At 53.2% G+C, this 11,856-nt stretch overlaps 1 protein-coding gene across 1 annotated transcript in view; it reads left to right on the top strand.

The window, feature by feature from the left end:
• The first annotated feature begins 450 nt into the window (after positions 1-450).
• The window catches only part of GFRA2 (GDNF family receptor alpha 2), a 54,794-nt gene continuing 43,388 nt past the window's right edge, over positions 451-11,856 (top strand). Inside the window, exons 1-5 of the mRNA XM_063310884.1 lie at positions 451-581; positions 726-833; positions 1,160-1,308; positions 2,096-2,410; positions 4,652-4,735. Coding sequence (XP_063166954.1) covers positions 451-581; positions 726-833; positions 1,160-1,308; positions 2,096-2,410; positions 4,652-4,735 — 787 coding nt within the window. The remainder of the gene's footprint in view (positions 582-725; positions 834-1,159; positions 1,309-2,095; positions 2,411-4,651; positions 4,736-11,856) is intronic.

Here is an 11,856-nt window from a genome sequence, read left to right as displayed (position 1 = left end):
GAGGAGAGGAACCGGACCACGACGCTGAAGGCCTGGAAGGAAAAGCGGAGGAGGAGGAGGAGGAACGGAGGGAGGTGTTGGGCGTGTTTAGTCTGGAAAAGAGAAGGCGCGGGCAGCTCTTTTCGAACATCTGAAGGGCTGTCCTGTAGAAGACAAAGGGGAATTTTTCAAATTCATTCCAAAAGAGAAAACGTGGGGTTTAGATTATGCGGAATAGATTTCTGCTGGACATCAGGAAGCTGATCGCAACGGATCCTGGGTGGCTCCAGCCAGGGCTGCTTCGCGCGCGACTTTGGGGACAGCTGTTTGCAGGACTCCGGATCGTCGTGTGGCTTTCGAGTCAGGGGAGGTGGCGGAGGAGCCGGGCTTGGGGTTTGTGCTGTTGTGAGCTGCGTAGAGTTGTGTTTCTTCAGGTGGGCGGTCATAGAAATATTTTAAGTAAGTAAATACATGAGGGCTTTGCCGGAGACTGTCCCGGGCAGAGGAGCCACGCGTCGCGAGCGCCTGCGCCTCTCAAGGAAACGCCAGCGCGCCGTTTCTCCCCTGCCGCTGGAGTTTGCGGCCGGCTTCGGCCCTTTCCCGTGACTGCAGAGGACCGGGCCCTGGAGGCGGGGCGAGCCGGAAGTCCGCTCTCTGGCCGCTGGGCCCGCCTCATCATCGCACCGCCGCGGGCCGTTTTCGAGGCTGGCCGGGAGATGAGCTGTTTTCCCTCCCCATTTTCTGAGGCTGGGGTTGCTCCTGCTGGAGGGGACCGAGCGGGCGCTGTCTGCCTCGTCAGGCAGAGGCTCCTCCGCCCAGAACGCCTTTGGATCTTCCAGCAACGCAGAGGACGGGTGCGCGTGTGGGTGGGTGTGGCTGTAGACCCTGGGATGTCCCAGGAATACCAGAAAATGTTCCGCTGCAGCGGTGCTCTCAGTTGCTGCAATTCAAGGGCCGGAACTTCTTGGGCTGGAGGGCAGAAACGCACCTCAGGACTGAGCTGGGCACTTCCTGCTGCCCACCTTGAGCTACCAGGGCCACCCTCCGCTAGAGCCGGGCCAGAGGCCTCCAGCCCTCCCCGCCCTGCCCTCCGACCTTCTGCAATGCACCTGGCTTGTTTTTCAGTGGGCAGAAGGAAGGGAAAGAAATACCCTGATGGCCCTTGACCTTTCTGCTGCAGGTCGATTGATTCTGCTGAATCTCCCCCGTTCCTGAGGTTTGGGGAGGTGTTGCTGTGCAGCCTCGGTGGTGCAGAAGCCGCCCCCGCACGCCGCCTTCCCAGGCAAGGCCTGTCCTGGCACAAAGCAGACGTTTCCTCAGGGGAGACTGGTCTCGGCTAGCCTTGCTGGGCAAAGATGTGGGGGGGGGGGCGTCTTTTGTAGAGCCTCGGCAGGGCTACCTAGGAAAGAGGGGTGCAAGGGGATTCTCCTTCCTTGTGGCCCGCAAAGGGGCTGCTTCCATGGAAGGCGGGCTGGGGAAGAGGAGGACCTTCTTCTGGGCCTTCTGGCCCACCCAGCCCACCCATCCTAATGGAATGGGGCTGCTCCTGTGGCAAACCATGAGGCAAGAAGAGCCTGTGACCAGCCTTGGCAAGGGAATGGGCGTGTGTTTGCCACATGCAGAAAGGATTGGGGGGTCCTTGCGTCCTTCCCCAGTCCTACCTCTTGTGGCCGCTGGGAGGGCTGTTCAGCAGCTGCCCCGCCGCTCTTGCTCAGAGCGGATTGTCTTTGCTCCCAGCTTGGAGGAAGGGGTGGGAAAGCTACTCTCGGCCTCTGCACCTGTTTGGTAGCTGCAGAGCATCCGGGTGCCTGCTGGGGAGCAGACTTCCCCTGCTCAAAGGACTGGGCCGATTTCAGAATGAACTCAGCCCCCGCATCCCCACGAGCAGTGCAGGAGAATAAAGCGGGACCAAGGAAACAGGCTGGTCCATGGTCTGCCTCCAAGGAAAGGAGCCTCATCTGCGCCCGCCCCCCCCCCCCCCGCGGTCCTCTGGGTGGTTGTCTTGCAGGTCTCCAACCCCTTCTGGTAGGGGCTGATCTGAGAAGAGGGTTTGGGTTAGGGTTAGGGTCCCCTGGTTCTGATGTGGCTCTTCTCTCTTCCTTTCTCCCCCTTCCAGGTGGGGTACTCCTGGCCTGGGCTGGGCCATCCCCCTTGGCTGCCCTGGACGTCCAGGGTTGGCGGACCCCAGTGGACTGTGCCCGCGCCAACGAGCTTTGTGCCGCTGAGCCTGGCTGCAGCTCCAGTTACCGCACCTTGCGGCAGTGCCTGGCCGGCCGCGCCCACAGCACCATGTTGGGGAACAGGGAATGTCAGGCAGCGCTGGAGGTGCTGCAGGGGAGTGCGCTCTATGGCTGCCGCTGCAAGCGCCGGATGAAGAAGGAGCTCTCCTGCCTGCAGGTTTACTGGAGCACCCACCTCGGTTTGGCAGGGGGTAAGCCCAGGGCCAGGGCTCAGTTGGGGGTGCCTGTGCTGGGGGCCACTCAGCAGGCAAGCCATGCAGACCCCCAGCCCAGAAGGAATCATGGGGCTTTACCGCAGTTTGGAGCAGGACAATGCTGTGCCCTGCCTCCACTCTTGTGCACAAGGAAGCGGGGGAAGCTCAGGGCACGGGTTTTAGTTATCGGCGGCTGCTAAGGATAAGAACCTTCCACCGGTAAGGCACTGTAGTGACAGAAAGACTAGACGTCGGTGGCTGAGATGCCCGTCACGCCAGCCATAGTTTGAACATTCCCAGTTAATGGTTTCCCAGATCGTCTGAAGCCATGAACTACAATTGACAATCTGAATGCCCAGACTCGTGCAATACCCTATAAGGAAGCCAGGCGAACAAGGAGATGGTCCTATCCCAGGAAAGTCATCCTGCCATATTTTCTTGGCAACTAACTGAAGACAAAGCTGCAGCTGGGGCTAGTTTGCCAATCCCGGCCCTCCCCAGAAGCCCAGAGCCTGGAGGCCCATTCCAGACTGAAGGCCTCACAGGTTCCATGGCAGAGAATGGACTGGCTGGCTCTTCTCCCGCCAGCTGCCCTCTTGGCCCTCCCATGTGCCTCCTGCCGGGGCCAGCACTGGGTGCCTGGGACTGATGACCTGAGCCTGGTCATGGGCAGTGCTGCAGTGCTGAGGGACATGGGACACCTACCCACCTGCTGCTCAGGGGAGGCTTGGACCTTTCAGCCCAAGGTCGATTTTTAGCAGGTCAGGCCAAGCCAAACTCAATCCCTGGCTGGCCATTGTCTTGGGAAGCCCTGGCGAGCCCTGGGGGTCTGGCGAGGAGCAGCTGTTTTCCCCACCCATGCCTCCTGCAGGTGATTGGCTTGGCAAAGCAATTGCAAAGAAGATGTGCTGACAGGCCTGGGTACCCTTTGTCCCCAGGAGGGACCTGGCACTGGCTGGTGGAGGCGGCTCCTTTTGTTTCAGTTTCACCAGAGGTGCCTGGGGGCTGCGTGAGAAAGACCTCCCCTGCCAGACTTCTCCCAGTGTCACTGCTGAAGCACCACAGAATTCAGGGCTCCAGACAATGCTGGAATGCTAGTACTGGTGCCAGTGCCAGTCCCACCCCGCTGTTGGGACAGCTGCTGCTCCTTCTGTGGGAACCTTGGAAGACCCTGGAGCAGAGGGTATGGCAGTTCCAGACTCGTAGGGCTAGATCTGGGTGCAGTGGAGAGGAAGGCCGGTCCCACAAGCCAACCCAGTCAAACCCTTGCCCCGTGGTCCATTCTCCTTTTTGGCTCCCATGTGCCCTCGCCCTCACCTGGCCTCCACCTTCAAGCTGCCCCTCCTCTGCACCTCCCAGCCTTCTGCGTGGAGCTGCACATCCTCAGCAGCTGAAATCCTCTGAAGGGATTTGGTCAGCAAGGTCCAGGCCTCCTCCAAGCAGCAGGTGGGGAGGTGTCCTGCATCCCCCAGCACTGCCCGTGTCTGTGCTCAGGCAGTCAGTTCCAGTGCTCGCCCTGGCAGCATGTGGCGGGGGGGTCCGAGAAGCCGTAGCTCTTCCTCTGCTTTGCAGCAGGTCTGGTGTTGCGGCAACAGAAAGTCCAACTGGAGTGGCTGCAGGAGGACTTTAGGGGCGACCAGGATGGGAAACTGCCCCACTGGGGTGGAAAAAAATATCTGGTGAGGAAGGAGCCAACCCCTGTCAGAAAGCGGGTTGGGCCTCCCCAGCTTGACCTGGCAGGCTGCTCCCCACTTTCCCTCTTCTGCCTGGTGTTGGCTCGCTGCCATGCTTCACTGGGAGGATTCCCCAAGGACAATCATACTGTATGCTTTCCCCTGACCACGCTTGCTGGGGATGGTGGGGGCTGCACTCCCAAAGGTCTGAAGGAGGGCTGTCCCAGGGAGCTCCTTCATTCTGGTAGAGAGATGCCCGTGGTCAGAATTCAGGTGCCCGGGGGGCCATCCAGGCAAGGCCCTGGGGCTCCTAAAGCTCATGGGGCTACAAAGATAGTTTCACAGCGTGGCATCAGCCCCGTCCCCGACACAGGGTGGCATAGATAAAGGAGCAGGTTGGGTGTGCCCTGCTCCAAGTCACACCAGGCGTTTCCAAGCTATCCCATCCGCTTGCCGGCTTAGGAGGGGCCCATCTCTGCCCAGCCCACCACCCTCCTGCCTCTTGCAATTATTCCAGGGGCCTGGCTTGGTGAAAGTGCTAAATTTTCCCCCTCTCTGTCTCCAGGTGAAGAGTTTTATGAAGCTTCCCCTTATGAGCCCATCACCTCTCCTCTCTCTGATGCGTTCAGACTTGCCTCAATTGTCTCAGGTAATTTTAAAAAAGAACAAAAGCAGTTGCTGGTCTGTTGGCTCCCCCCCCCCAATTCCCATGACTGCAGAACCTCTAAAAAGTCAGGTATCCCCTTTGCTCTCTGGACGTTCACTCTGCAGCAGCAGGCCTCGCTCAGGGGGAAGCTTGCGAAGCTGAGTGGCAGTTCTCGAGGCACCCAGGCTGCGCCCTCTCAAAAGGAAGGATCCTGCGTAGTCCCTGCTTTCTAGGAGCTGCCCACCTGCCTACCAGCATGAGCACACCTCCCTTCTTGGGACCCGGTGGCAGGGATGGCCCATGGGATTCTCCTGCTCTGCCCGTGCCAGCCCCTGCTGTCTCCCCGAGGTGAGGGGCTGGTTGAGATACATGTTCCTTCGGCAAGGCTGCTTGGCGTGCCCCAGTCCTGGGATCTACAGCCAGTGAAGAACATACAGAGGTTGTAGGTTGCTCACTTCCGATGTAAAGAGCATGTGCATGCCATTGTGCATCCAGGAGCAGCGAGACCATGCCATCTACTGCCACCCCCAGGCAAGCTGTGGATGAAGAGATAAACCCATGGTTTTCCTCTGCGGGTTGAGAAAATCAGTCAGTTTGGCAGATGCCAGGTGCATTTCTAACCCTAGGTTGGACACGTCTGGTGCAAAGTTCCAAGGTTTGGTTGCCACCACCCCTGAGAAGGAGATGTTTATCTCTAGCAGCTGCCTGGAGGGCATTCAGAGATCCCTGGAGGACATGTGGGAGGAGGCAGGCCTTCAGTTTCCTGTGTCTTGAGCATTTTAGATTTAGGTCAAAGGTAGCAATGTGCCTTATACCTGGAAACCAGTTGGTTGCCCACGTACTTCTTGTAGGATTCGCATCATGTACTTGTAGGGGTAATTTCCAAGCCATACCTAACAGTGATCTAGCCTGGATATGACTGGAACTGTGTGAATGCATCCACAAGATTGCTCTCTGGCCAAATCTGAAGAAACCCAAGTGGAAGCAAGCGACATGTTCTGTCTGTCGGCCTGGTTTTCTGAGCCCAGGTGATGTTGCATCCAAAGACACTGGCCAGGGAGGATGCAAAAATTGGAACAAAACAGCCCCCAAAGAAGGACTTGTTTCTACTCTTTCTACCCTTCCTGTCACTTCTTTCTCTACAAGAAGGGCCACTGTTTAATGGGGGTGGGGGGTGGAGACTGAATACTTGAAGCCACCATTCTTTCCCCCACTCGCATGTGTGGGGCAGGCATCACCTGATGAATCAATGATGTCTCTGGAAATAGTCCTTTTCTCGATCACACTGATCTTGTATTATTTAGCCTGGCTGAATACTGAAACAATTGTAATTACAGCATTTCAAACGGAGGCCTAAATTAAGCAATGAGAGCAGGCTATCTCAGCCCATCCAGTGCGTCAGACGCCGGAACTGCAGCTGCAGGAGTCACGTGAGGGGCCTCGCAACGGGTGAACGTGTGTAATGGGTCTGTGCCTATGAGACAGGGTGGCAAAAGCCTCTGCCTTGTTCGGGAAACCACAGCATCGTGATAGCTGCGGGTACTCTAGAGGTCACCAAATCCAACCTCTTGCTGCAGTGCAGGATTTAAGGGTCGCATGCCAACTGCAGCTGTCCCATCTCTGTTTCCATTCCTCAATGAACGTCTTGGATTTTGCTGGAGTTACAAACGTTGTGGACTCTGAGTAACTTTTTTTAAAAGACTTTATTTAAGTTGTTAAAATACAGATAAAATACAAAGTATAGAAAAGCTTGAGGAAAGAACTAAAAGAAAAAGAACAAACTAAAAAAGTGCAGAAATACTTAGAAAGAAATACAAAGGAAATGACTCCTGACCTTCTTCAACACAGATATGAATACAAATATATAATGCCTTAATCTCTTACTCTGAACTAAACCTTAATACACATTATTTCTATGAGAAATAATTTAATCATCAACACCCAAAATCAAAACTTCATTTTTTTCAGTTACAAGCAAATAGTCCAGAAGCGGTTTCCACATTGAAACAAATCCAGTTGCAGTATTTTCTCTCATCAGTGCTGTCAGTTTTGCCATCTCTGCCAGTTCCAATAATTTCACCATCCATTGTGGGAATTTGTGTATCTTTCTATCTTTGTGCATACAAAAGTCTTGTGGGAAGGCTAAAAAGTATTGGGAGCAAATATGTATTACAGTCCAAAAGAGTCTTAAACTGCATATACAATTGAAACCAGAACATTTTCTTTGGATTTGATAGACCAACAACTTGAAAGACTCTGATGAACTTAATAGTGGTTGCCTGACTTTAAAAAGAGTAGCTTAAAACAATCGCCTAATTTCCCGCCTCCCCCGAGTTGCAGGCTTATGGGAGGTGCTCATTCGAGGGATGTAAACGGTAAAGGTGGCTTCCCAAGTCACCCGATGCTTCTTCATCGGAAGATGCTCTGCAGGGTCTGGAGCTGCATTGCCGCAGGCATGGGGCGGGGACTTGTGGATACCATGGCCAGGTGTCGTGACCAGTGGCTGCAAGCCTGCTGTGCTCTTGGGGTCGAGCTCTGGGCCCTGGCCTGCCATCCCAGAGAACCACCCAAGGACTTCTTGATGGGGGTTGAAGCCCCCGGTCCTCGTGAGATGGGCAGGCCTCCTCTCCGTGTTTGCAGCCCTTCCATCGGTTGTCTGTGGAGCAGGAAAGCCAATCCTCACAGTGACGTGTTCTGCTCTGTGTGGAGCCTCAGCAGTGGAGTCTTTAGCAGATGGTCCAAGCCTTTCGGTGGACCGTCTGTCTCCACCAGGGCCCCTTGCTCCAGACTTCAGGGTGCAGAGAGCCAGGCCCCAAGCCTTCTCACCGCCTGCAGCAGAGCTCCGGCTTTCATTGTGTGGAGGGAATGGCTTCCGACCTGGCTTCCTGCCACGGTCCTGTTCTTTTTGAAAGCTCTCAGGTGGATCCCTGGTGACCCCGGAATGCCTCTCCACCTCTTTGCCAGGCTCCTTGCTTGGCTCGTGAAAGGAGAGCCTGCCTTCTGAACACGATGGCATGGCCCCACTGCCCAGATGGGAAGGAGGGCTCTGCCCGCAAACCGGTCCTTTATTAGGTTAGGCTGTGTCTTGGGAGATCTGGCAGAAGATGCCTTCCTCTGGCCTGAGACATCCCCAGGAAAGCTGCCGCTGACTAGCAATGGCCCGGTGGTCCTTCTCGAGGACGGAGGCTTGGAAAGAAGACTGGTGTCTTTCTGATGTGGAAGCAAAGAGTGTTTCCCACAGGCATCTGGGCAGACCTCTTGTCCTAGGATTGACCCACATTTTTCAGTTAACACCTGGAACAAGCCAGATCTTCCTATTTACTCTCCTGAGTTGCGAGATAACAAACTTTCTGCCCTAACCCTAATTATTTCCTTCTTAATCTTCATTAGTATGTAACCTTCCCGTGCTGATGCCTAAACTGAGCGACTCCAGGGTGGGGGGAAAGGGGTTGAAGAGCAATAAAAGTTCCCCACCCCTTTGTGAGTTGAATTCAGAAGACTGTTCTTGCGGCCCACTGCAGCAGATTGGGAGTGGTCCCCTGGCACTTAAGTAATTAATGGGGACAATTTTAATAAACATGATCTGTCTTTAATAAACATGATCTGAATATGGACAGATCCTATTATTTCAGTCCTGGCACCTCCTTTAGTGTGTTCTGGCTTCAGTATCTGTCCTACAAATTCTAAATTAGCTGGCAACACAAGGATTCCAATTTGCCACCCAGCAATGTTGAGTCTGGGGCAGTTCAGGAGTTTGTGGTCTCCATGGCAACCATGGACCTGTCCCAAGTCATCAACAGCCCGACGCATACTGGAGGCCACATGTTAGCTCTGGTTTTTGTCTTGGGGCCGTTGAGATGTGATCTGGCATTAGCATTAACATAGCCGTTACTGTGGACAGGTCACTCCCTGGTTGGCTTTTGGCTCACCAGTGGGTGAGCCCCTGCAGGGGGATGGGGCCTGTTTGATTGGCCCACCCCAGGCGATTGATGGGCTCGGCGGAGTTCCAGAGAGAGCTTGGGGTTCTCCCTGAGGATCTGGTGGGCAGCTGGGCTGAGGGTCTAGTTATTGCCTGGAAGGTGCGGGCAGCTGGAGCCTCGGGCAGCCTCTCCCTGTGCACTGAGCACCGGGGCTCCTTGGTTTTTGAGCAGCTCTGGGAGATGAATTGCCAGCAGAGACACCTGGAGCATTGCTGGAGGAAGACCTGAAGCGGGTCTGACTGCACACAGGAAAGAGCCCGTGTTAGGGATGGCCTTGTGGCAATAAGGGTGGTGAAACCTCAATGTTTCTCCGCCTTTATGGCATCTGCTGGCAGCTATCCAGCGGCCCTGTTTAGGGTGACCTGGTCCGTATTGGGTAGGGAGGGCCCCCCAGAACATCTGCTAGGGAAGATTATTCAGGCTATCTGGTAGATATAGTTGCTCAGATTTACCCTGCCTTGGACTCTGATTGGGCAGAGCAGGCCAAGGTGCCTGAGGTACGGTCTGGTGGTGTGACTGGGATGAGTTTGAGCCAGTGACTCCTGAGGAAGCGGACAGGGCTCTCTGTTTACTGGATCTGGATCCCTCCTGGGTTGTGAAAGCAGCCAGGGAGGGGACCTGCAGTTTGGCCCATGCAGTAGTGTTGGCCTCTTTGATGGAATGGGTGGTGCCCCCAGCTTGAAAGAGGCAATGGTGTGTCCTCTCCTCAAGAGACCATCCTTAGACCCAATGGTTTTCAATAACTATTGAGCAGTCTCCAACCTTCCTGTTTTGGGGAAGGTTGTTAAGAAGTTGGTCAGTCTGTAGCTGATGAGAACTCTGGAGGAAACGGATTATCTAGACCTGTTTCAATCAGGTTTCAGGCCAGGATGTAATACTGAGACAGGTTTGATTGCACTTGTTGATTACCCGTGGCGGAGCTGGGATGGTGGTGCATTCGTGTTCCTTGGTCTCTCGGCGGCTTTCAATACCGTTGACCCTGATACCCTTCTGAGCTGGCTCCGTGGGTTGGTAATTGGGGGCACTGTTTTATGGAGGTTCTCTTCCTTTCTCTGGGGAAAGGAAGAGTCAGTGTTGGGGGGGGGGAGATCATCCCCTAGGCCCCTCATTTGTGGGGTGCCACAGATCTATTCTCTCTCCCCTCCTTTTTAATATCTATATGAAACTGCTGGTTTGGGTTCAGTATCATTTACTCATCTATTCTTTCAACTCTGGGCCAGCCAAGTGAGGTTCTGTCCCAGTGCCTGGAGGCTGAGCGAGTTTGGATGGGGAGGAACCATCTCCAGCTCAGTCCTACCAAGACTGAGTGGCTGTGGGTGTTTGGATCCTCCAGATCTGGGGATATTCCAACTTTGGCCTTGGATGGGGTTGTGTTTCTCCATTCAAGGATGATGCACAATTTGGAGATCTTCCTGAACTCACAGCTCCTGCTTGATGAGCAGGTGGCAGCTGTGGCCAGGAAGGTTTTTACCCAACTTCATCTGGTGTATCAGTTGCACCCATATCTTATCTATAAACAAATCTTTAAAGTCTGGACATTCAGTCCTGGTCCAGAAAAACCCATTTACTAGAAAAAACATCATATATATTTTAATCTTGATCAAATAAACCAACTTTATATTCCTTCTTTTTGCTTTTAAAAATCTTGATGTTCATTCTCTCTATCCCAAAAGCTGATTTTTTTTTCATTTTCTCTTTGTCTTTTCTCATGAACTCCTTCATGAGTATTACACAACTCTTTTGTAAATCCAAGATTAAAAAAAGTTGCTCAAGTCACTCTTCTGATGTATTATTTGTGTGTCCCCTTTAGTTATTAAGACATCAGCCGGTTTCATCTCTAGGTCCTGTGTAACACCTTTTTCCATATCATTCTTGTATCTTGTCATTCTTAAATCCATATCCAAAACAACCTGATTCTCAGTTGCATATTCTTCTGTCTCCTCTTTTAAACCCATTTTTATGGTAGCAATCTTAAGAGAAATTTCTGAGTTCCTTGTTGCCAAATATCCTTGAATTCTTCTGAAGTTAGTGTATTTTGCTCCATTCTGTATTTATTACTTATTTTATTAAACTAATTTATATGGCCGCCCAACTCACACACACTGACTCTGGGCAGGTTACAGAATTGAAGTATTAGTGGGTCTCTTCTCCTTTAATTATAATCCTTAGTTCTTTCTGGCTCCCTCTAGTGTCCAGCCTTCAAAGTCCCATCTTACCATGTTTTTTTCTAATCAATGGCATTTTCCCGCGGAAGGTTTCTTATACTTAATTTCAAAATCTTCATATTTTTTTAAATAAAATTCTAAACAACTCACAGGAAGGATTCTTGTAATTAATTTTACACTGGTTCGCCTCCTTCCTCCAGGGCCGATCCCAGTCGGTGTTAGTAGGGGAGGAGAGATCGGCCTCACGGCCCCTCCTTTGTGGGGTGCCGCAGGGCTCGCTTCTCTCCCCTCTCCTTTTTAACATCTACATGAAACTGCTGGGCGAGATCATCCATCTCCACGGGATGAGGTATCATCAATATGCTGATGATACTCAGTTATACATCTCTATCCTGGGAGAAATAAGTGATGCTGTGGCTCCCCTTTCCAGGTGCCTGGGGGCTGTGGGGACCTGGATGGGGAACAACAGGCTTCAGCTGAACCCTGGTAAGACGGAGTGGCTGTGGGTTAACGGCCCCTCAGCTCCTAGGAATTTGCCATCTTTAGTCCTGGGTGGGGTTGCACTGCCCCAGACAGACCTGGTGTGTAACTTGGGGGTCCTCTTGGACTCATGACTCCTGCTTGAAGAGCAGGTGGCAGTCGTGGCCAGAAGGGCTTTTGTGCAACTTTGTGCTGTGCGCCGGTTACACCCCTTCCTGGAGTGAGAGGCCCTTCGAACGGTCACTCATGCCCCGGTTATCTCCCATATAGACTACTGTAATGCGCTCTACATGGGGCTACCCTTGAAGAGTATCCGGAAGCTACAACTGGTCCAGAATGCAGCTGTGCGGGCGATTTTGGGTGCTTCAAGATCAGCACATATTACCCCTTTGCTTCACGAGCTGAATTGGGTTCCAGTTTCCTTCTGGGTCCTATTCAAGGTGTTGGTTATCACCTTTAAAGCCCTACATGGCACAGGTCCAGGTTATCTAAGGGACCG

Source organism: Candoia aspera, chromosome 9, assembly GCF_035149785.1.
Source record: "Candoia aspera isolate rCanAsp1 chromosome 9, rCanAsp1.hap2, whole genome shotgun sequence".
Lineage (NCBI taxonomy): Eukaryota > Metazoa > Chordata > Lepidosauria > Squamata > Boidae > Candoia > Candoia aspera.
The sequence above is the reverse complement of the archived record's forward strand: the minus strand, read 5'-3'. Positions and strand labels throughout refer to the sequence as shown.